The sequence below is a fragment of the Rhinichthys klamathensis genome, unplaced genomic scaffold, assembly GCF_029890125.1.
Source record: "Rhinichthys klamathensis goyatoka isolate OS25496 unplaced genomic scaffold, OSU_Roscu_1.1 h1tg000407l_1, whole genome shotgun sequence".
Lineage (NCBI taxonomy): Eukaryota > Metazoa > Chordata > Actinopteri > Cypriniformes > Leuciscidae > Rhinichthys > Rhinichthys klamathensis.
Window position 1 is genome coordinate 699,160 of NW_026606908.1, and position 25,903 is coordinate 725,062.

Here is a 25,903-nt window from a genome sequence, read left to right on the forward strand (position 1 = left end):
AGCCCTGCTGATGAAATTAAGGTTTAAACACTCTTCAATAAGGCTTCAGTTGTTTACTAGTTTACATGCAGTGAAAGTGCAATAAACCTACTGCATTTATTACTCTTTTTATATGAATCAGAAATTAATAAACTACTAATAAATGGCAAACTACTTCTTCACTGCTGATTCCTGGTGGTTTAGAGGAGAATTACTCCGAGTCGCCCCCTGTCGTTTCACAGAATAGCACAACGGCGAGCGCGGCAAGTATAAACGCCTCGTCCGTTTGGAGAGGTGCGCGCGCAGTCAGCGGAGACTCGCGCTCGTGCGGACGCGTCGAGTATAAACAAGGCTTTTTACGGCGCTCTGCAATCAAATACGATTTTAAATAGGCTTAGTAAAAAAAAAAAAAAAAACGAAAATCAATGTGTGGCGGTCAGCCAGTGTTGATATTGTGGTGGGCCGCCACAAATATATGAACGTACGGGGAACCATGTATTTCACATAATTTGGTTCCAATAGTGTTTTGCATTTAGCTACACTGTGATGTTTTGCACTGTGGCAATTTTAGTACTGTGAGGTAGGCTATAACATTTTCTATATTTGGTCTTATGGCTCCACAGAGCCAGCACAATAGGAGCCAAGGCCTTTCATTATAATTCAGCAACAGACATGAGAGTCCTTTTTCTTCAGAACCTCAATTTTTACAGATACAGATATTAACTTAAAAGTAAAGCATTCTTGGTGTTTTTGTCATGTTGAAATAGCCTGTTTACACTGATTAGCCTATATACCTAAATCAAAGCTGATACTGTATGCTAATAGATAAAGGAGTCATAATAACATTACATGCTTTGAATTCCTTATATATGAAGTGTTCTAAGCAGCCTGGATGGGTCGCTGTACGTGATGCAACGCTTATTATAACCACAAGAGACTTCAGACTTGACTTGGATACTAGTTCAGAGACTTGAGACTTGACTTGGACTCTAGTTCAAAAACTTGAGACTTGACTTGGACTCTAGTTCAGAGACTTGAGACTTGACTTGGACTCTAGTTCAGAGACTTGTGAGCATCTCTGCTAAATACATACACTTCTGTCATCTGTGTCACCCCTTTCTGGTTCTTAAGTACCTGACTGAATATAAAAATAAGAAAACAAGTGGTATTCAGTGTGACAAGATTTGAGGTAAATTTTATTTTACGTAGAGCCCTAACGACAACAAACAACCGACTTTAGATACATAATGTAACTTATTTCTGAATGAAACATGATATTAATTTAATATCTACGATTATAGTTAAAGGGTTAGTTCACCCAAAAATGAAGATTCTGTCAGTAATTACTCACCCTCATGTTGCTCCAACCCCGTAAGACTTTCGTTCATCTTTGGAACACAAATTAAGATATTTCACTCCTTCATAGGCTGCTAGGCATCTGTGTGAGGAAATAACAGCAGGATGCAGTATGCAAGTTAACTCAGTTTAATGGATAGTTTAGAATGAACAATGAAGCAGGCACAAGTCGGGGACAACACTCAGATGGACAGTGAAGCAGGGACGAGATGGCGATCCGGTGGAAAACAGGTGATGAAGTGCTCGAGTGAATCCCAGGGGAAGTGAACATCCAGATGACACGACGAACTGACGAACATCCAGACGACACGAGGAACAGACGAACTCCAGACGATGAACAGCAGGCGAGGCACGAGCACAGGAAACACACCGGGGAACAACCACAACGATCTGACAACAAGGGAGAGAATTGCTGGGTATATAAAGGGAACTGGAATGGATGACAGCTGGTGACACTAATCAGCACAACGAGTAACCACACCCACACAATACACTCACGCAGACACATCAGCGTGAGACAGCCGATTCATAAACCGTGACAGTACCCCTCCTCCTAAGAACGCCTCCTGGCGTTCTCAGACTCCCTTACCTGTCGATTGTAATCATCGATAAGGGAATGATCCAGGATGTCTCTAGCCGGTACCCAACTTCTCTCCTCCGGACCGTAACCCTCCCAGTCCACCAAGTACTGAAATCCGCGTCCCCTCCGTCTCGAGTCCAGAATGCGGTTAACCGAATATGTGGGTTCCCCATCTACGAGTCGCGGCGGGGGGGGAACCGGGGCAGGCGGATTAATGTGAGAATGAAACACGGGTTTGATTTTAGACACATGGAAGGCGGGGTGAATTCTCCTGTACGCAGGAGGGAGTTTGAGTCGGACTGTCACCGGACTAATAATCTTGGTGACAGGAAACGGGCCAATAAATTTAGGAGCTAGCTTGTTAGACACGGAGCGGAGAGGAATATTCTTGGTAGAAAGCCACACTTTTTGACCCACGACGTAAACGGGAGGCTTTGACCGGTGGCGATCGGCCTTGGCCTTCATGCGCCTCCCTGCTTGGAGTAGAGTCTCACGGGCTCTAGTCCAAGTACGGTGGCACCTCTGGACGAATGCGTGAGCGGAGGGGACCGCGACCTCGGATTCCAGACTCGGAAAAATTGGTGGCTGGTAACCTAAACTACACTTAAACGGCGAGAGGCCCGTGGATGACACCGGTAATGAATTGTGGGCGTACTCCACCATAGAAAGCTGTTGGCTCCAGGACGACGGGTTCTTGGCAACCAAACATCGCAACATTCTTTCGAGGTCCTGATTGGCTCGCTCAGACTGGCCATTACTCTGGGGATGATAGCCCGAGGACAGACTGACCGTGGCCCCCAGCAATTTACAAAATTCCTGCCAAAATCTGGATACGAATTGGGAACCCCTGTCAGAGACCACGTCCATCGGGAGGCCATGTAACCGAAAAACGTGGTCTATGACTGTGACCGCTGTCTCCTTGGCTGAAGGTAATTTGGGCAAGGGAATGAAATGTGCCGCCTTCGAGAACCGGTCCACTACGGTTAAAACAACCGTCATGCCATTGGAAGGCGGGAGGGCGGTGACAAAATCTAGAGCGATGTGGGACCAGGGTCTCGAAGGGACAGACAGCGGTCGAAGTAACCCGTCTGGGGGTTGGTTAGATGTCTTACTAGTGGCACAGACTGAGCAAGCCAAAACAAAATCGTGAATGTCGCGAGCCATCAATGGCCACCAAAATCGTTGTTTAACTAGAAACCTGGTGCGAGTCACTCCTGGATGACAAGCCACGTTGGAGCAATGACCCCATCTAATAACGTCGGACCGTAACCCCTCCGGAACAAATAATCGGCTCGGTGGACAACCAGGCGGAGGCGTTACCCCTTCTAAGGCTGTCTTGACCTTCGATTCGACCTCCCATACCAGAGTGGAGATGACAACTTTCTCAGGTAAAATACACTCGGGAGTCACCGGGCGTTCGGATGGATCAAAAATACGAGATAAAGAGTCGGGTTTGATGTTTTTGGACCCGGGGCGGTACGAGAGAACAAAATCAAAACGACCGAAAAAAAGAGCCCACCGAGCCTGCCTGGAGTTGAGTCTTTTAGCAGATCTGATATATTCAAGATTCTTATGGTCGGTCCAAACGATAAAGGGAACCCCCGAACCCTCTAACCAATGACGCCACTCCTCCAACGCTAGTTTAACTGCCAACAACTCTCTATTACCAATGTCATAATTACGTTCGGCAGACGATAGTCGATGAGAAAGAAACGCGCAGGGATGCATCTTGTCGTCTGAGGAAGCGCGTTGTGAAAGCACTGCTCCTACTCCCACCTCTGACGCGTCGACCTCCACCACGAACTGACGTGTGGGATCAGGGGTGACAAGAATGGGAGCCGAAACGAAGCGACTTTTGAGGTTGTTGAACACTGCCTCGGTAGTGTTCGACCACCTGAACGTCGTTCGGGGGGAGGTCAAGGCAGTCAGAGGTGCGACTAGTTGGCTGAAATTACGAATGAAACGTCGGTAAAAATTGGCGAATCCCAGAAACCGCTGTAGGGCCTTACGGGAATCTGGACTTGGCCAATCTACCACAGCCTTAACCTTGTCAGGATCCATGCGCACTCCCTCAGAAGAGATGATGTACCCTAAGAAGGGAACAGACTGTGCATGAAACGAGCATTTCTCCGCCTTGACAAAAAGCCCATTCTCTAACAACCTCTGGAGCACTCGCCTGACGTGTTGAACGTGTTCCTGGAGAGACGAAGAAAAAATCAATATGTCATCCAGGTAAACATATATGAACTGATCTACCATGTCTCTCAACACGTCATTCACGAGTGCTTGAAAAACCGCTGGGGAGTTGGAAAGCCCGAACGGCATAACCAAATATTCAAAGTGCCCCCTAGGGGTATTAAAAGCGGTTTTCCATTCATCCCCCTTCCTGATGCGAACCAAATGATATGCATTACGTAAGTCCAGTTTCGTGAAAATGGATGCTCCCTGCAACCTCTCGAAAGCTGAAGACATCAACGGCAAAGGGTAAGAGTTCTTTACCGTGATGTTATTCAGCTCTCGGTAATCAATGCAAGGTCGCAGAGAACCATCCTTCTTCCCAACGAAAAAGAACCCCGCCCCCGCAGGAGAAGAGGAAGGTTGGATGAACCCAGAGGCCAGAGAATCAGAAATATATTTCTCCATGGCCTCCCTCTCGGGAACAGAAAGAGAGTAAAGTTTGCCCTTAGGCGGAGATTTACCTGGCAGTAGATCTATCGCACAGTCATAGGAACGATGCGGAGGAAGAGAAGCAGCGCGAGACTTACTGAACACCTCCTTCAGGTCTTGGTACTCCGCGGGCACGTTAGACAAATCCGCTGCCTCACTCTGAAACACAGAACCGGACACAGAAGGACAGGCAGACACTAAACAAGACTCATGACAGTGGTTACTCCATGTGGAAACAGTGTTAGTGCACCAATCGATCCGGGGGTTGTGCCTGGAAAGCCACGGGTGTCCCAAAACCACTGGTGCAAGTGGTGAGTCCATGAGAAAAAATGAAATGAGTTCTGTGTGATTTCCAGAAGTGATTAGGGTAATGTCTTCAGTAGCATGTGTAATTAGGGGAAGTTCTTGACCATTGAGTGCGTTGACTGTAATCTGGTGCGAGAGAGGAGTGACGGGAATCTGAAGCTTAAGTGCAAGTTTGAAGTCCATGAAATTACCCTCCGCTCCCGAATCCAGTAGTGCGTTGGTGCAGTGCGTCGACTGTCGCCATCTCAGTCTTACCGGGAGGAGGGTTGATGATGGTGATGAGGTCTTCTCGGCGGAGATCCCACCCGATAGTAGCCTCATACTTACTACCGGGCTTGCTCTTTTACCGGGCAGGAGTGGATGAAGTGACCTGCCCGGCCACAGTAGAGACAGAGTCCCTGGGATCTCCGCCTCTCCCTCTCCTCCCGGGAAAGCCGAGCTCTCCCCACCTGCATGGGTTCGTGGTCGAATACGGGGCTGACCGCGCTCGCGCCACCGGGCTGGTGGTCCTCCGGGCTGGACTGGGAACGGCTGGGGCGCGTCAGTCTGGTCACACGATTCAGGCGAGAGTCCACTCTCAGCGCAAGTTCCACCAGTCCGTTCAGTCTCTCTGGTAAGTCCATCGCGTATATTTCCTTCTGAACGCGGTCAGCCAACCCATGCAGGAACATATCCCACTGCGCCTCCTCGTTCCAACGGCACTCTGCGGCCAGGGTGCGGAACCGAATGGAGTAGTCCGCCACCGAGCCTTCTCCCTGTCGCAGTTCGGCGAGTAATCTGGCCGCCTCCTTACCCGCCACTGCACGGTCGAAAACCCTCTTCATCTCCTCGGAGAGTGCCTGGAACGAGGTGCAGCAGTCGTCTCCGTTCTCCCACACCGCCGTCCCCCAAAGTGCTGCTTTCCCTGACAGCAGGGTTAGCACGAAGGCTACTTTGGCCTGTTCGCTCTGGAAAGTGCGTGGCTGTAAGGCAAAATGCATAGAACATCTTGTGAGGAATGCTCTGCAATACTCCGGTTCACCGGAATATCCCTCTGGTGTGGGTAGGCGTGGCTCTGGTCTCTCAACTGCTGCAGGCATCGGTGGTGGGGGAACGGGCGGTGTGGGGGGCGCAGTGGGAGTCTGTAAAAGTTGTACCTGTTGGGTGAGCTCGGACACCTGCTTCACGAGTGCTTGCACCGCACGACCTGTGCCCGAGATGCTCTCTGCTTGTTGGTCCATACGTGAGATACTGTGAGCGATGAAATCGTTGAGCTGTGATGAACTTGCTGCATCCATGGTTGGTCAGATCGTTCTGTGAGGAAATAACAGCAGGATGCAGTATGCAAGTTAACTCAGTTTAATGGATAGTTTAGAATGAACAATGAAGCAGGCACAAGTCGGGGACAACACTCAGATGGACAGTGAAGCAGGGACGAGATGGCGATCCGGTGGAAAACAGGTGATGAAGTGCTCGAGTGAATCCCAGGGGAAGTGAACATCCAGATGACACGACGAACTGACGAACATCCAGACGACACGAGGAACAGACGAACTCCAGACGATGAACAGCAGGCGAGGCACGAGCACAGGAAACACACCGGGGAACAACCACAACGATCTGACAACAAGGGAGAGAATTGCTGGGTATATAAAGGGAACTGGAATGGATGACAGCTGGTGACACTAATCAGCACAACGAGTAACCACACCCACACAATACACTCACGCAGACACATCAGCGTGAGACAGCCGATTCATAAACCGTGACAATCTGCCAGCCCAGAAAAGTTAATAAAAACATTGTTAAAATAGTCCAAGTGACTACAGTGGCTCAACCTTAAGTTTATCAAGAGACGAGAATACTTTTTGTGCGCAACCCCCAACCCCCAAATAAGACCGATTGGTGTATGAGCAAAATGCTCATAATCGCTCTCGTTGTACTTTGATCAGTTGATGCTGGCATACATTGATCAGTCTGCACAGCGCCTCTTCAAGTCGAACACACCCAAAGTGCGTTCTATTGGACCGTAAGTGGACTGCGAAGTGGATTTCACAGGGTATTCCGGCATCTTAAGTGAGATTACAATCCGAAGGGAGCGAACATGTTCAGTTCGAAGGGCACTGCGAACGGCATAGTGAATGAGGGAACATCGATACATCACTTCAGAGAAAGTGAAGAGTGAAAATAACCCAACTGTCATTGAGCAGTTTCAACTAACGATGGAGCTGAGCTGTTGAAAGGGTTTTTTCTGCGATGAAGTTTACTATGCTTTTGAGTATTCATACATATTTTGTTTTTTATTACACAAACTAGAATATTTATGAATGGCTATGGAAATAAATGTTATATTTGTATATTCTATTATATAAATAGTATAACAAAAGTGCAGTAAAAGTGTTGAGAAGCAGCTGAGGCATTGCGCTGTCATTTAAAGGTTCTCTAAGCGATTCTGGGTGACGTCACTGCTTGTTGACGTTCGAACTCTTGTCAAACAAAACGGAGGCTAGCTAGACCCTCCCTTTTATAAATTGCAGAACAGAACACAGAAAAAGAGAAACATTATTTGAAAATCGTTTCGCCACCGGAGGTTATAATTATAGCTTCCATACAAGGACGCAATAATAGCAAGATAACGTTAGCTTCGCGTTTCCCAGTGAGCATAAACAACGGCGTTGGCGTAAACAAATTTAGGCAAAGTTGTCAATACTCTATAAATGAACATTCAAATTCATAACAAACAGTGAATGAGAACAATCATTCACATAAATTGTCACACTACTATTAATTTGATTAATCATTTACAATACATATTGATCGCTAGCTGCTACAAACATATATTGTATTCACCAAAGTTAACGCTGACAGCATAGTTCTAGCTAATTAGCCTATGTCCTTGTGTGGGTTTGGCGAACATAAGTGTCAATTTAGAACAAAAAAAAGAAGAATTTAACGTTACCCACCTGTCCAGCAAAAACAGAGCAACCTGAATGTCGGACTGGAAGCCCTTCTGCCGGCGGAGTTCTCGCCATCTTTCAAATGCTTTACCGATGTAAATTCGGTACTTCGCGCGTACTTTATCCTTTTCCCTCTTCTTTGTAAGTTGATCATCGGAACGTCGTCACTTTGGTCGTTTGTCGGCCATTATTCAAACTTCCCTCTTGATGCTTCTCTCTCCTTCACACACCCCCTTCATGTGCACGCGCACTAACACCCCAGACCCACCCTCAAATACTTCTTGCCAGTGATTGGCTGGAACACTGTTTGTTATGTTTCGTGGAGCGGGTCGCCGCAGTTTGTTTTTGATGCCGTTTGTGGAGCCTGTGGTGTCTACAGAGACCACGTTTTTTTACAGTGTGTTCAGGGAACAGGCAGCTAGCGGATAGTGAGGAGATGTTTGCTGTATGTGACAAAAACTGTTTTGGCCTAAAAAACGCGTGACATCGCTTAGAGCACCTTTAATTAAAAAACTCTTTTTTTTTTTTACCTCAGGAGTGTTTACTGAATGACAGTTAGGCATAGTACAACAGCTTCAAATCTGTTAATTGTCAATTAATAGCTGCAATGTCCATGAATACAAGTAGTCTATGTAATAAACTAATAAAACTAATAGACTAAAGGCCCGTTCAGACCAAGAATGATAATTATAAAGATAACTATATTTGCATCCACACCAGCTGAAGATATCGGTCTATTTATTCCAAGCACGTGGTGCAGTTTTATCATGGATATCCCATGCTCATGGAGTAGGGAGCAGTGAACACTGTGTAGGGACCCTGTCAATTGGAATGCACCTCTAATGATTCAAATGACTGACTTATAAAGACAATTATGTGTCGCCGCCTATGTTGTAACAATGTAACCTACAAAAAAATAATAATAATAATAATTCCAAATTCTGCTACACCGAAAGATGTTTCAGTATCCAAGATAGGCTATTATTATCATTTTGAAGAAAGCTAATTTGTTAAGATAAGAAAATGAGCGTTCATTTTGATTATTTATTAATATTTCCGTTCTTCAGGAAGTTCTGAACCGTTCTCAAATCATTTTAACATTACTCTGACTTCATATTACTCAGCATCTAATTCAATCCACAAATACCATGACAGCACTGACAGCAAATCACCCCTTAAGCGCTACAAATAAGCTTCTGTCGAAAACGACAAAATATCCTCCGGGTTTTGTGCTAGAAATACAAAAAAATCTCATCTGTAGCAAGTAAGCACAGCTCTCTGGGAGTGATCTCAGCCCCTGAACCTTAGTGTATCGCTTTACCATTGACACTGGTAAAAATAGTTAGTTGACTATACTCGACAGTCCATTACAACATTCACTCTCTGCCCCACCATTACTGCAACACAGACTGACTACAGGTGTTCGCTTTCTTTATTACTGTCAATGTTGTTAAAACAACCATACAACAGTGTCTTTTTTATAGGCTATATAGGAATAGTCTTGCTCTCAGCATAAGCTTTTGCTTTTATCTGTGCAATAGTCTGTCTATGCAATGGGTGTGAGGCTGTAGTTTTTCATGTAGAATTTATTTTTTCTAGAATGCTCCTGTCTGTCTGCCAAAAGCAAACTTCACTATTACTATTGCTCATACTTAAGGTTTAGGGTTTGTTCAAATCCCTAACCGTAAGTATTCAAATTTGGCATGTAACTCATCCTGCACTGTTTCTGCTGCAGACATGATACGTCAAATCTTGTGGCTTGTTTAGGAGAGATGTGCTATTACTTTTCTAAACAATCGGATGTGTGATTTTTCACAGGTAATGAAACTGATTTAACTTTTCGTAGACTGAGCCATATCTAGGGACCAGGATGTCATAAAGACTTAAAGACAGGCTTTTCTGACTTGGACCACCTAACAACCACCCAGAACATGCTACTAACTCCATAGCAATTTGATGAAACAATTCAAAATAACTTTGCAACTACATATAAACCCAGCCATCACATTTGTGATATATATTTTATCATATTTGTCATATTTTCTTTCACAAATGTTAAAATCTAGTTATTCCTTTCCCACTATCAAACTCTGTCATTGATAGTACATAAAAACAAACAAAATTAAATGAAACATTCATTCACCCAAAAACAAAAATGTATCATTTACTCATATTCCAAAAGCCTCCCCTTTTTTAACAAAAAGGGAGAAAATGTTAAATAAACCTCCGGTTGCTCTTTTTCATTCTATGACAATAAACATGGACTGAAGCTTTCAATTATGTATTATCTTTGTGTGAACAGACCAAAATTTGTTAAAAAAAATAAGTTAATATTCACTGAAAATCTTGACATCCACTATAGCTTCCATAAAAGATCATGAGAAACGTTAGCAATGTCCAATTTACTTATCTTTTTAATGAATCAATTGATAAACCCATTTTGAATGAGACTGGTCCAGTTCTTGTTCATCTCAGTGAACTGGTCACTGGAAAGGAAGTTTATCAGTGAATACATTTTGGTATATCATGCAGAAGACATTTTAGACGGTAGGATGGACAGCTTTTATGATACTTTCATGGTGACTGAAAGCTTCAGTTTCAGTTCATTGTAAGTGCAGCGACCAGTGCATTCTTATGAATTTCTTGTTCTTCAAAGAACAAAGAAAGGTTTGGATCAAACTGAAGATGAGTAAATAATAACAGAATACATTTTTTTGGGCTGTACTATTACTTTAATCACAGCTTTATTCCACCTCACTGTTAGTTCGACCACAAATTGGCTTTAATTTGATTTTCTCTCCGTTCTTTTTTATTTCTCTATTTCTCCTTCAACTTCACATGTTTTTAAAATGCCTTGTTCTGTCACGATCCCCCTCTCTCTCCTCCTTTCTCTGTGGCCGTCTCTCTTGCTCTTTTCTCCTCTTTCTCTCTGTCTATCCCCATCCCTCTCTTTCCCCATCCCTCCTTCCTCTCTCTCTCAGCATGGCCGAACAGACTTTTCATGGGAAGGAATCAATGTAAGTGTTGTGAATATCATTCCTCCATTCCTTTCCTTTTGTTATTTCCTCCGAATCACAGTAGATGTCTTCTATCTCACACCCCATTCCCTCGTTGGATCTGTCTCTCTTTTGCGATGACTTGTTGGTGTGCTTTAGTAGTTTATTGCGGATGCAACTGACAAAAGACTACACTTCCCACCATGCAAATGGACAGAGATCAAGGCTGTTGGGAAATGTAGTTTCACAACCTCAAGCAACCACTGTTAACTTTCTACCCAACTTCTCTTGTCACCTCTTTCCTTCCCATAAAACGCCACACTCAAAATTTTGCATTTCATTTCTGCTCTGGCCGCCTCCTGCTCCACCGAAACCATCTATTTCTTCACCTTTCCTGTTTTCTGTCCCATTTTTCTCTCTTGAATGCCTTCCTTCATTTCAGTTGTCCATGGAGGACACGACCTCAATCCTCCCTCGGCTGAAGAAGCGGAACTCCAACGCCTATGGAATCGGCGCTCTGGCTAAGTCCTCTCTGACAGGTGTGTCAGGTGTGTGTCTGTCCTGTCAAATGGTAAAATGACCCCATGTTGACTCCAGACTGAGTTGGAGGAGATGGAGGCAACATGGACCCTTGTGGGTTTCCCTTTTCACCACCCATTTCCATTTACAACACTCTCCAATGGCTCGTGCCATTGGTGAATTCCAAAATCCAAAATAAGAATAGATCCCTGACAAGCGATATGCTTCCCACAATGCATTGTCATACGGCTTTCCATTTTATCCTAAGCAGTGGTTGATGGGAGCGGAAGGTTTTTGTATGTTAAGTGCTTGTGGAGTTGAGTGCGGAGATTCAGCCAGTGTGTTGTCTTTAAATATCGTCTTTTCTCAGACTCCTGTATCTGTGTTTTTGTACCGTTATGTGCAGTGCAGTGTGTAGCCTTCTCTGAAAGATCCTCTTCTTGAACTTTAATAATTCATGTTCATCATTTCATTAGGCATTACCTAAGAGCTTGAGAAATCTCTGAATTAGCTCTGTATGTTTGCAGTAATGCATGGGTTAAAAAAAATACAGACTCAAGTGATCAAGTTGCAAAGAGCAATTGATTTTTTTTCCTTCTCAGTATCTATATAAGTTCTCCACACAGATTCCATGGTTATTAAACAGATCGTTACAGCCCAGGTTTAGTCTATTACAGATGTAGCTTCATTGAATAAGCTGAGACTAATAAAAGAGAATATGCACAAGAGAGAATGCAGGCTATTATTGTGTGTAGATATTCATTAGTGGGGTGGTGATGGCGCAGTGGATAAGACACATGCCTATGGTGTGAGAGACCCGGGTTTGAATCCACTGTGAGACACCAATGTGTCCCTGAGCAAGACACTTAACCCCTAGTTGCTCCAGAGGCGTGCGACCTCTGACATATATAACAATTGTAAGTCGCTTTGGATAAAAGCGTCAGCTAAATGAATAAATGTAAATGTAAATGTAGTGTGGAAGGATGACATTTCTAATTCCCATTCCTTTCCATTGTCACTAAAACTTGATTATTTATTTCTCCATACCATAACCATCTCATTATGGAAGTCATTTTTTCATTTCCTTACCTCAAACAAAAGTCTACACATATTTATCACCAGCAGAAACATAATAGCACAGCACACTGAGAGATTGGGTTGGACTTGGACATAAAAAAATCTGTCATTTAGATTAGAACATTAAACGCATAATTAAAAATGCTTTTCAGAATTTTAAAAGACAAAATTAAATGTTACAAGTCGATTTTCATTTTACAACATCTTTACAAGCCTAATTTCAAAAGTGAGATTTGTAGACTAGTCTAGACATTTCAAAAAAAAAAAAAAACATAAAATCTTAAAGTGCAATGGAGATTTTTCTACTTAGTTTTTCTACTTATGACAAGGTCTAAAATATTTTTTAATATTAAGAATATCCTTACCCTTATGCAGTAAATTGCAAGACTGGAAAGTCATGCAAACTCATGGGTTAAAAAAATGGCATGCCTGATGAATGGTCTTTGCCTATGAATTGTAATTTTTAATTATTAAAAATATTAACACTGGTTAGCCTATATCTGTGGTTTTCAATCCTGGTACTGGGGACCCATCACTCTGAACATTTTTCTCTCTTTTATAACACACCTGATTCAGATCATCAGTTCATTAGGTGAGAGCTTCATTAACTGAACTAAGGGTACGACAAGAATGTACCAAAAACTAAAACGTTTGTGTATAGAGACGACAACGTTGTCAAAACAATCCCCATTCACACAGATCCACGAAAACGACTAAAAATGCTGTATTTTGTTGATAGGCCAGTAGTTGGCACTTTGTAAAGAAAGACTACGCATAGACTGAACATGTAATACGTACACTGTATCAATAAGTTATGACAACATATGTTTTTACATTGCTTTAACTTATTAAAATAATTTAAGCAATTTTCAACTTTTTAAGTTATACAAGATTCAACTTAAGTCGGTTTAATATAATTTAGGTTGAAATGACTTAAACATCCAAGTTGATTGTACTTAATTTAAGGCAGCAATGTTTTTTTTTTTTTTTACAGTGCATGCACATGATGTCGCACCGTTTTCTCAAATTCGTGGCGTTGTTTTCAAAAACGTGCACTTTGAGACCCGTTTTCAAAAGTTTGCGTTTTCAGGCCCCCAAAACGCCATTGTCATGTACGTGAACAGCCAAAACGCATATCAGTTTATTAACGTCTTCAGTTTTTAGTTGAAAACGGTGTCATATAAACGGCCCCTGAGTGTCAGATAAGAGAGACATAGAAAATGGGCAGAGCGTTGCGTCTCTAGGACCAGGGTTGAAAACCACTCGGCCAGTGGATGACATAGGCTACTTCCATCGAGATTCTAAAGTGCGCATTCGCTGGACTTTTTTTTTTATCCCATGAGGCCACGGGAGAGGATCTGTGAATGGAGATGAAGCGATGTAACTGGCATAAAGTCAAATGACAATTAAAACATTTTTATTCATACTACACACATTCATACTATATAGAAAGTACTTTTTTAACAATTGCCAAGTAAGTTTCAAACCAAATGTAGTACCTACTATACAGTAAGGATTTCGGACGCAGCACTAGTCACTTAGCAGATGCAATCTTGTACTGTAAAGCTATTTGACTTAATTTCCTCTATCTTGTTTTTTCCCCCTCCCTCTCTCCCTAATCTAAAAAACGTCTACCTCTCACTGTCTTCTCATCCCATCATCCACCCTCTGTCTATTCGTCCACTTCAGGAGTGTCTCGCTCCATGAAGGACAAGGTGACAAAGCCGACAGCGATGGCCCAGGGGCGCGTGGCTCACATGATCGAGTGGCAGAACTGGGGCATGCAGACGGTGGGGGCGGGGGGCGTAGTAGGGGCACGCGCCTCCAGTCTGCACCTCCAACAAGAGCGCAAGCTGGAGAATGACGCATACAGCGACCTCAGTGACGGAGAGAAGGAGGCTCGCTTTGCTGCAGGTCAGAGACACATAGCCTATAGACATAATTGAGAGAAAGGCCAACGCAAAATCTAGCGCTCAGAAGTAAGCTATATTACTGCATGTTTATATACTGAGTAGTAGGCTACTACAAGATTTGACATACTGGTGAATCGTTGTTCTAGTCCACTAATCGTGGATTAGACTTAAGCCTTGTCTGTGAAACCGGGAGATAAATGACTAAATAATGGCTTAAATAAAGGAGGGTTAAGGGTCAAATTAATATTAGTCAAAAAACAGTAATATTATAATGAGCCTAAAATACCCTGTACAATCAGTAGCTGAATAGCAGTATAGCATCATTAGCATCTGCAAGACACAGACAACAAGTATCGATACACAATATGTATTAAAAAAATGAAACTGCCGTGTTCTCACTGATTCTTCCTTTAAAGCGGTGAATTTTGAATCCTGTCAGGTGTGCTTCAGCAGTTTGCCATCTCTGAGGCGACGCTGATGGCCTGGAGCTCTATGGATGGGGAGAGCACGAGCGTGGGATCTAATCAGGGGAGCGTAGCCCACCTGAGCGAGGCCAACCAGGAAAGCATCACCAGCCGAGGTACTGACTACATTTCCCAGCATGCACTGCAAGCTCAGAGAATAATCGTACCTCTTCCTACTGTGCTTTAGGCTGGAAACTTAGGAATGAAATCAATTTAGTAACAAAACTTCCATGTCACATTGTGAGCCCTGATGAGTGCTGCAATTATTCAGGCAACTTTCTGTCATCAACTGCAATCAAACACTTTCTTTCAACAACTTTACCCATCTCAGCTCAAAGAATATGTAGAGGATATGGTTTGAAATCCCTGACTAATTCCTTAACGACTGAAAAATTAGACTTTTTCCTTTGTTTTCTTTTATTTAGGCCTATGCTAAAAGGTTTCTCTAAGAAGTTTAGACCTTTATACTGAAAGCCCCCTAGAGTGAGGGTGGGATTACTATATTGCAGCTTATTTGGAATGCAGTGCACATTGGGTTTTGAATAAATGAATAACTAAAGGTCAGGGACCCGTGACTCTCAAGAGAACAAGAACTAATCCACTGAACAGTTCAGTACAGCCTTACAGACTCACATGAGAGCTCAGAACAATGAAAGCCATCTGCATGTTACAGACAGATAATGTGATAATTATGTCATATGCTAAGGCAGAGGTGTAACAAAACTGTAACTATTTCGCATTTTTCAACTATTTTGAACAAAAGTCTTTTGTAAATCTAGTTGGTACTTTCTCTTTAACATATGGAACATATCTTATAATAATAAAAATGCCATGACACCCAAGGCCTGAGTAAAAAGGTGAGTCTTGAGACCAGATTTAAAAGTATGGAGACTATCACTATTGCGAATATCAAGGGTATACGTGGTAAGGCAAGAGAAATTGAGAGTGAATATCTGAGAGACCTGAATGCCAAAGTTTGGATTTGGCATGCAGTCGTTCCAAATGACAGCCTTTAATTTGGAATTCACTTGTGCTTGTATTACTGACATAATCAATATGAATGTTAAAATCACTGAGCATAATTATAATAGAAGAAATGGAACATATGAAAGTCAAAAACTCAAGAGTTCAGTTAAAAAAGTGCCGCTAGTCTTTGGGGGGTAGTAAATAGTAGTGAGAATAGTAGGGATTGCCACTTTGATTTTTAGGGCAATAGATTCAAATGAAGAATATGTAGGCACAGTTAACTGGGATACTTTTCATTTGTCTATATGGAGTATTGCTATATACCGGTATATATATATATATATATAAAGATTTGGGGTCTGTAATTTAAATTAGTTTTTTTTAAAGAAATCTCTTATTCTAACCAAGGCTCGCTTAATTGAATTTATTTAAACAGTTATTATTAAATATTATTAAACGGTAAACACTTGTGAAATATGATTACAATTCAAAATAACTGTTTTAATTTTAATATATTCCTTTGATGCAAAGCTGAATTTTCAGCATTAATACTCCAGTCTTCAGTGTCATGTGATCTTTCAGAAATCATTCTGTTATTACTCTACTTTTTCAAGAAATATTTCTTATTATTAATGTTGAAAACAGTTGTGCTGCCTTATTTTTGTGGAAACTGTGATACAATTTTTTTTCCAGAATTCTTTGATTAATAGAAAGTAAAAAAACAGCATTTATTTGAAATAGAAATCTTTTGTAACATTATAAATGTGTTTACTGTTACTTTTGGTCAATTTAACGCACTTTGCTGAAAAAAGTTAATTTCTTTTAAAAAACTTGTATTGACCTCAAACCTTTGAACTGTATGTTAATTATTATATTATATTATATTATATTATATTATATTATATTATATTCACGAAATGGTGTGGCTTTACAACACGCACGGCACAGGAGATTCAAGGAAATTGTCTTTAATAAACTCAACGATCACACATAAAATCCACAGGAGATATAAACAAGTCACACCACATTTAAACATAAATGTAAACGAGACTGAACCAAGATCTGATGAAACTAAGGGTTTAAATACACGGAGAAATAATTAGCTAGAACAGAAACGGGTGCGGAATTAATTAACAACCAGGAAAACTAATGAGGGAACATGACTGGAAACAAAACCATTACCCAACATACACATTACAAATATATTATATTAAAGTATCAATAAGAATATTAAATGTAAAAAATATAAAAATGACTATTTTACCCAAAATGTGTGTGCTATTTTTATTTATGTAGTATAGTAATAGTTTATAGTATTGCATCATTCCTCTTAAGGCACCTGTATTGAAATATTTGTGAGTGAATTTGGTTGCTGTTGAGCACAAATCAGTCGTTTAAGAGGTTTCATTCCAGTTAGGATTAGGATAGGATGTTAGGATGTTGCCATAGAAGGTCTATAGAGAGAAAAAGGGCAAAAGAAGAATAAACTCAGTGGGCAGTCTGTGTACGAGTGTGTGTTGCTATGCTACATTACAAAAGCCATTTCCTCAGTAAATAAGAAACCTCATTTCTACACTGCCAGAAGGGTGAAGCGAGTGAACACTCATTTTGATTTCACAATGATGGCCATGGGGTGTATGCAAAAGCCAGAGATTTCAACGACAGAAATAGAATTTGCAGTTATTATTATTCAACATTGTTTTATAATCAAATATCATTTTGCTGTTGCATTCAGATGAGGCTGAAAAGTCTCAGAATTTGATTCCAAGAAAAAAATAATGGACATTTCAACGCTTTTTATGGATGTGGGCTCAAATAAAGGAATTGTGTCCAATCAAAGCATCATAAAAGTTTGGATTGGAAGAGTTTTGACTAATACTAAAGTAACTCTTAAAGCAGCCAAATCATGAAACTTGTACACAAAGTAAAATCAATCATTTTGTTTTATTTATGACTAAAGAATATATTATTTTCTTTTGAAGAGGTTCATAATAACTAATCTATTTGCAAGACACTCATCAATAATATGGATGGCTGCTCTCTGGAATACTCGATTCTGATTGGTCAGTCGTGACATTCTGACCACTAAACCCAGGAAACTAATTTCCTTCATACTGTAGCTGTGCTGTAGCCTCATTTCTCTCATGTCACTCTGGGTTCTCTTTCTTCTAACATAATAAAATAATTCCAACTCGGATCAATATTTCATCTCCATTTATGTATTTATAAATACCCGTGTAATAATCACCAGACGCCAACTTAGATCAGCACAGGCTGTGTGAAAAATGATCTAAGATTCAAATCTGAAAGAAAAATATACAGAATGTCACCCAACCAATTTTCATTTGTCTTTTTATTCTCTCTCTCTCTCTTTCTTTTATCTGCTCTTACAGACCAGATTGTGCACCATTCTTCTGCAGAGGTTTGGCCCCACAGCTACGTCTCCCAGGGTCTTTACTGCCTTTCTTCCTCTGATGCTTGGGAGCCAATTAGTAATGAACAGTCAGGTGTGGCCTCTCCTGCCACTGGTTCATATGTCATGGCAGTCGGGACTGAGGGTGGATATGACCCAAGTACAGCAGCTCACTTCCTGTCCCAACAGCAGCAGTATCAGAACCAGTTACATCAGTTCCAGCACCTGCAGCAGATGCAACAATACCACCAGCAGCAGCAGCTCCTGCAGTATCAACAACAGACACAGGTGAGTGAGTAAACTACAGCTCACGTAAGCCTCCGCTGAGTCATAAAACTACAAATCCCATGAGGCCTGTTTCACACTGCACACGTAAGCAGTGATGTGCTTATTTATTTCATCATCCACATTAACAGGTGCAGATCTGTTGGTAGGTCAAAATCATGACTCTCTTTGTGTCCGGAATCAATAATTTATGAAAAAATAAGTAAAGAAAAATGCAAATTCACTGAATCAATACACTTCTGTAATCAGAATGTTTTTCATTTGTGCATAAAAAATTATTTTGATCATTTTTACAAGGCATGAAGTTAAAAATGTTTGAGTGATACAACTCTCCTAATATCATAATAAAGAAAAAAGAATCGAAATTCTTGATCATTGTTAACGTTAATTGGTAAAAATACAACTTGTTAGCTCATTTTAATGAAATATTAAAAGATACAACTATTGATTTTTAATAATATAATAGTAAATAAAACTAAGATTAATAAATGCTTTAGAAGTCTTTTTCTTTGTTAGTTCATGTTACAGATTTTTTTTTTAACAAAATGACCCTTTTTATAATTTATGCCCATGAAAATCTCAATGTGGAAACCCAGAAATTAATTTTTTTTTGTACAGAACCGTAGCTTTGTAGCCGAAACACCGTCAGTAATGTAAGCCTTCATCATTTACGCACTGCTTATGCGTGTGGCATGAAAGCAGGAATTAAATAAGTCTCTGCACCATCATCTCCTGTATTAGTAACAGAGGAGACATTAAATGTATTCTCCATATGCCTCTGCAAAAATAGTTCTTGGCACATTAACGTAAGTCTCCCATAAGGCTGTGCTGCAACAGATCTTATATTAACAGGTGAGGTACAAAATTACCATTCCAATTAGCTCATTTGCGTGTTCTGCAACAACATCTCTTGCTCGGCTGGCTACGGCATCATGTTTGTGTTGAAATAGTACAAATCCCGGTGGTCAGTTCAATAACGGCTTTAGTATCAGCAGTAAGAGCAGTAAAAACTTAATCATGTTCCATCATCCAGCCATTAACCAGAAGCCATTGATCGTCACAGTAATTGAGGTCTCACTGGAGCAAATGGGGAATCTAAAACTTTAAATCCCATCAGCCATTGCAAAGGGAGGGTGGGGGGAATGTTTTTTTTTTTTCAACCACAAAAGAAGTCGGGTTCTGAAAGTAAAAACTCATTCCTTTTTCTCCGTTATAAACTTTTCAAGACAGACTTGGCAAAAGCTTTTTGATTGTTAAATATTGATAAATGCTGTTGTAGAAGCCATTGGTCACTGTGATTTCAGCTTAATGTTTAAATGTTAAACTATGGAAACATAAATCATGCCAAAAGTTCTCAACAGTGAATGCCCATTCCCATTAAAAATTACGAATAAATTGGAAAAAAATATTTGAAAATAGGATAAGAAAAATAGACGTATTGACAAATATAGTTTTTTAATTTAAGCATAAACCTCACTAATTTTGTTTACTTTTATCTAAAAGTAGACTTTTAAATTAAATTAAAATTATTCTCAAAAAATGTATTTGCTTTGAAAATAGATTATTTTATTGGAAAACAGGACAAAGTTATAGAGTAAGAAAATGAAAATTTAAATATGATGACATTAACACACACTCACATATAAATATAAAAAATACATATATACACAGTACACACACAATATACATACATATATATATATATATAAATATTTCGCAATTAACATAGTTTTTACTAAAAATGTTCTTAATTGCTTAATTGTTTTTACTAAAAATTGCTGATTCAATTATGTCATTGCTGTTGTTTTATGAGATGTATAAATCAATCGTTATCATATTTATGATAAAATTATTTTGAAATATTATACTTTATCTTTTTTCATTTTTACGATTTTTTTTTTTTTTTCCTGAAATCAAAGTTTGTCATTTTGGTTTCTCTTTGCTTTGGTTCTTGGCTTATATTTCATAGTTTTTTTTTTTTAATTGAGAAAATTATTGGGAAAACAAAGGAAGCTTAAAGAGTGGGCTTTCACTGTTGTGCTCTGTTACTGCAATGGAAACTTGAGCTGTTTTCCTCTCTATTTGCAGATGTTGGATCAAAGACTACACAGTGCCACTCATTCTTTACAAGCTACTCCCAACAGCACCATCCACAGCCTGCCCTCCCGTACTCACCCCCCGTTAGTGGATCTGTGGGGGACAGTGGGGACAGAGACCTATCAGGCAGACATGATGGGCTACATGAGCATGCCTGTAACAGTAGATGGAAATCTAACAGTCCCCACAGAGGAGGTGACGACAGATCACTCACCTTTACTGGAAGCCCAGGAGGAAGAGATCAAAGTGAGTGGGAAAGAAGTGAAGTGGCCCTTAAATGACACTTATGCCACACTTAAACATATCTAAATGTCACTGCACTAAAAGTAAAATAGCAAGTGATATCTGCAAACAATTGATGTTTGATCTTTTCTCAAAACTAACTTCATTTTTCTAGTTATTTGGAATGACTTTTAACCAACTGGTCCCAATTTTTTTTTTGTGTATGTATGAAGACAGTTTCCTAAAGTTCACACAAGCGCCATAGCAGAGTGTATAGCACATAGCACAGGTGTAGTTCATCATTACATTAACTATGAACATGTTCATGCACATGATACCAACAGACAATTATACAGCATCTGAGGGTATGTTTACACAACAAAGAATGGTGAAACAACTAAAAACATTGTATTATTCATGCCAGGTCAGTAGTTGGCGATGTCAATTTGTAAAGAAACACTGCGCATATATAGACAGAACACATAATGCGCATGCGCATATCATCACCTTTTTCACAAATTCGTGTTTTTGTAGTTTACACAGAGAGACAATAACAGTATCCTTTTTTCAAAAACATGCACTTTGAAACCCATTTTTAAAAGTTTGCTTTTTCAGGCCCCCAAAATGGCATTGTCATTTTGGCCCTTAAATCCGTGATGTTATTGTTAGCTAAAGCTAAAACGATACAAAATTGTTTCTGTTAATTGAAATAAAACAGAAATATTAGATGAAAAACGTCTAGGTTAATAATGTAACCCCTGTTCCCTGAAGAAGGGAACGGAGACGTTATGTCAGAACTGAACTGACAAATTGGGATCTCGGCTGAGACCCCAATCACCTTCGAGTGTAAACTAAATGAGCCAATGGACATTGGCATGCGAGATTTGCATCGCAAACCCCACCCCGCGAGTGGGTATATAAGGAAGCGTGCTTGTTCTTGCACATTCAAGTTTTGCATTCACCAGTGGTACAGCAATTATGGCGTCTCTGTAACGTCTCTGTTCCCTCCTTCCCTATCAGTGAGTCACGTTCGACGTTACATCAGAACTGAACTGACGAATTGGGATCCTACCAAAGCGCCACTATTGCTGCCCCTTCCAGTGTCCTGCGACAGCTACCTACCAGGGCGGAAGATGGGACAGGGCTTGACTAGGAGGAGGTTGATCACTGTTGTTCCTTCTGACCCATACAGTGAGACTATTGGATAACACTGGGAAAGCGTACCTATGGAAAAGAACGCTATGGAGACCACATCTTGCCCGCAGGGATATTACATGTAGAGTTACACATATGGACTGGCCAACAGGGCAGTGCTACATATGGAAGGTCTCCGTGGTAGATCCAGCCTAGCTAGACAGAGTGGGCTCTGCCAAGGGAAAGACACATGCTCGCCGACAGGGAAGCCGCACCGTGGAAGAAAACACATGTGAGATAACCCGTAGAGGAATCACAACACATGGGCACCTAGTCTAGCACAGGGGCTGACCTTCTGGGCATACACACGAGTGCTAGACCTAGCGTTGGACACCTCTGCCCCTTCTAACTGCCGAAAGTCCTGGAGGAACTCCATGCAGGGTTCACCGGGTGGGGAACTCACCTGTGGAGCAGATAAACACACGTATCCCGTCGGTGATACAAGAGGACACAGGCTCAATACGGAGATTGTAAAACCTCGCAAACGTGTTAGGTGACGCCCAGCCCGCAGCTCTACAAATGTCTGCTAGCGACGCCAAGGGGGCATGGCTGGTCTTGGGCCTGATAAGGCAAGACTATGGCATTCACTATCCAGTGGGCCAACCTCTGCTTGGAGACAGCCTTTCCCTTCAGCTGGCCTCCATAACAGACAAAGAGCTTTTCTGAGGTCCTGAATCTCTGCGTTTGGTCCACGTATAGGCCAATAGCGGCAACATACACTTTCAGGGTGGAGAAGCATCAGTTCTGGGAACCAGGTCCGGTTGGACCTAACTAACAAGACCTGCTCCTCGTCCTCTCTGACCTTGCATAGTGTCTGTGCGAGCAGGCTCACTGGGTGAAACGCATACTTGCATAGGCCCCCGAGGCCAGCTTTGTGCCAGCGCATCCGTGCCGAGGGTCCCCTCGGTCAGGGAATAAAACAAACTGGTAGTAGGACATGTCTGGAGAGGCAACCAGGTCTACCTGTGCGACCCCGGAGTGTCTCCAAATCAGCTATACCGTCTGGGGGTGGAGTCGCCATTCTCCCGGGAGTGTGGGATGTCGTGAGAGCTTGTCGGCTGCATGAGCTCACCCAGAATGTGAACGGCGCAAAGCGACGGCAGATGCTTCTGACTCCAGAGGAGGAGATGGCGAGCGAGTTGCGACAGGAGAGTAGACCACCCTGATTGATGGTTGATGTACGCAACGGCCACAGTATTGTCCGTCCAGACCAGCACATGCTTGCCCTGTTGCAGCCATCTGAAGCAGCACAGAGCAAGCCATACTGCTTGCAACTCGAGGCAGTTGATGTGCCAGTGCAGTCAAGGTCCTGTCCAGGACCCAAAGGCTGCACACACGTGGCACCCCAGCCGGAGGCATCTGTTGAGACAAGAACATGCCTGGACACTTGTTCTAGGGGAACCCCTGCCTGTAGAAACGCAAGGTCTGACCCTGGGCTGAAAGTTTGGCGACAAGCTGGGGTGACTGGGTACCGCGTTGCCATGCCCAACTCGGGACTCGGCCGTGAAGCCAGTGCTGAAACGTTCTCATATGAAGCAACCCGAGTGGTGTGACTGTGGCTGCAGATGCCATATGCCTCAGGAGCCTCTGAAATAGTTTCAGTGGAACCTCTCTCCTGCCCTTGAACGAATTCAGACAGTTTAGCACCGACTGAGCATGTTCGATCGTGAGACGTGCTGTCAGGTTGACCAAGTCCAACTCCATACCGAGAAAAGAGATCCTCTGCACGGGGGAGAGTTTGCTCTTTTCCCAATTGACCCGAAGCCCCAGAAGTACTTGAGCACCAGGTCCCTGTGTTCACACAACTGCTCTTGCGAGTGGGCCGGTATGAGCCAATCGTAGAGATAGTTGAGAATGCGAACGGCATGTTCCCTCATAGAAAACAAGGGCCTCCCGCCTCCATGACTTTCATGAGGACACGACGCGACAGGGACAGCCCAAAGGGGAGGACTTTGTACTGATATGCTCGTCCCTTGAATGCAAAGCGCAGGAACGATCTGAAATTCACATTACTCTCAGGCAGAATCCCAATTCGTCAGTTCAGTTCTGACATAACGTCGAACATGACTGACTGATAGGGAACTTAAACTGTTGCCTTGGTAACTAACTGAAATACAATAACTAATTTTAAATGAAATTTAAAAAGAAATGTTAAAACACTAAAACTAATTATTTGTATTAACTAAAATTAATAAAAATGTAACATGCATATAACAAAATAACTAAAACCTAAACTAAAACTAAGAATGGAAAAACTGGAAAAAAGTTAATTCAAAATATTAATAAATACTATAATAGTATTATGATAAAATAACGCTGATCCAAATATTGTCTTATTTTTTTAACAGTATACTGAATCTATTGATTTATCATTTAAAACCTAACAAACATCTATTTCTGTCAGCAGCTAGAAAAGTATGAATCCTGACTACATTTTCTGTAACTCCTCTCACTGTTGCAGTCAGGTATGAGCTGCTGTGTACAACTTTTCCAGCATTAAAGCTGAAGTGTGTAATTTCTGTGCCAATAGGAAACTGCAAAAATAATGACTTTTCAAACAGGTTTTTCAAACACTCCACCCATCTCCTTTTGGTCAGGCAAAAGCATAGTCCCGCCCCAAACTTAGACTATTGGCTGAATCAATGTTTCTGCAGGTTTGTTAGTCAAATATATTCGCAAGTTCCATCATCACCAATATGCTCTCGGCCTGTACATTTATATATCTTTCATTCCATTTAAATATATAGAAATTTCAATCTATATATTTTAACATTTCAAACAGTGCCATTTTTGAAGAGTGTGCATAAATGCGTAAGGTAACCCTGAAGTGTGAGGTAGGAGGGAACCCGCGATGAATCAAACATCAAATAAAGCAAAATGACAGGGACGAACAATAGTGAAATAATCTTCACCACATTCATATGGGAGTAAAGTCTACGCCAAATACATACTACTAGTTAAAATGATAAAAAATGAATGTGTAAATTAACTAGAATAATCTGACATTAATTGTGACCTCAAATCGATTAATTAACAGAAGTTATTCTTCCACCACCTTCGCATGATGTCATTAACGACAGTCCTATACTGGCACCGCAGATGATCCTGTCTTTAGTTATTCTTCTACAATCAGTTTCAACAGGGACAAACTGCTGAACATTCGGCAGTACAAACCACCCAATCTATCACCGGTTTTTGATTATTCAGACGTTTTACTAGACAATAAAGTTGGAGGGGCAGCGGCGCTGCTCAACCCTTCGCTGACTGAGTGCCTACCTCTTCAAGCGGACGAGGCGTTTATACTTGATGCGCTCACCGTTGTACTACTCTTTGAAGTAACGAGGCCGACTCCGACTAATTGTCCTCTAAACCATCAGGAAGCAGCGATGAGAAGTAGTAATGTACACGTATGATGATGTTTGTTTTTATTACACTTCAACAATTCCACACTTCAAATGAACCAAAGAATGTGTAAAACCCAGTAAACCTTGAGATTATTACTTGTGACAACAAAATATATGGACATGACAAAAGTATAAAACTTAAGTTAAACAACAATCTCTTAAATATTTTCTAATTTAATTAAACGTTTTCATTTAATTTCATGAACATTTTTATTAAACATGGACCTTTATTTTCAAAAGGGATTATTTCTGTAGGCTCATTTTCTAAATGTAAGCAATTCATTTAGACAAGCGCAAACTGGGTGCGTAAGATGCTGGTAAAGACATCAGCATCTGCTTGGCCATAATCGCCTCGAAGTCGTGCATCTTCGGAAGCGGAGCCAAAGTTACTGTGCACACCACCACGCGAAATGGGTTTGCAAGCATGGAAAGCGAACTAGTCAAGCTTCGACAGTGTAGCTTTAGAATCGCGTTGCTTAGCATCCATCTGGCAAACATCTACTCCCTCCTCAACAAAACCGACAAACGT

General features: G+C 41.4%; 1 protein-coding gene across 9 annotated transcripts in view; it reads left to right on the forward strand.

Annotated features, from left to right (window-relative positions):
* The window catches only part of fam131bb (family with sequence similarity 131 member Bb), a 50,103-nt gene that overhangs the window by 19,506 nt on the left and 4,694 nt on the right, over positions 1-25,903 (forward strand). For 2 of the 9 annotated variants that reach the window (XM_056234851.1, XM_056234852.1), the window contains exons 3-8: positions 10,806-10,841; positions 11,263-11,368; positions 14,106-14,330; positions 14,769-14,909; positions 18,153-18,460; positions 20,546-20,800. In XM_056234851.1, the coding sequence (XP_056090826.1) occupies positions 10,806-10,841; positions 11,263-11,368; positions 14,106-14,330; positions 14,769-14,909; positions 18,153-18,460; positions 20,546-20,800 (1,071 nt within the window). Of the gene's footprint in view, positions 1-10,498; positions 10,842-11,262; positions 11,369-14,105; positions 14,331-14,768; positions 14,910-18,152; positions 18,461-20,545; positions 20,801-25,903 lie in introns of those variants that run through there. The other 7 variants (XM_056234853.1, XM_056234854.1, XM_056234856.1 and 4 more) reach the window with 5 other exon arrangements.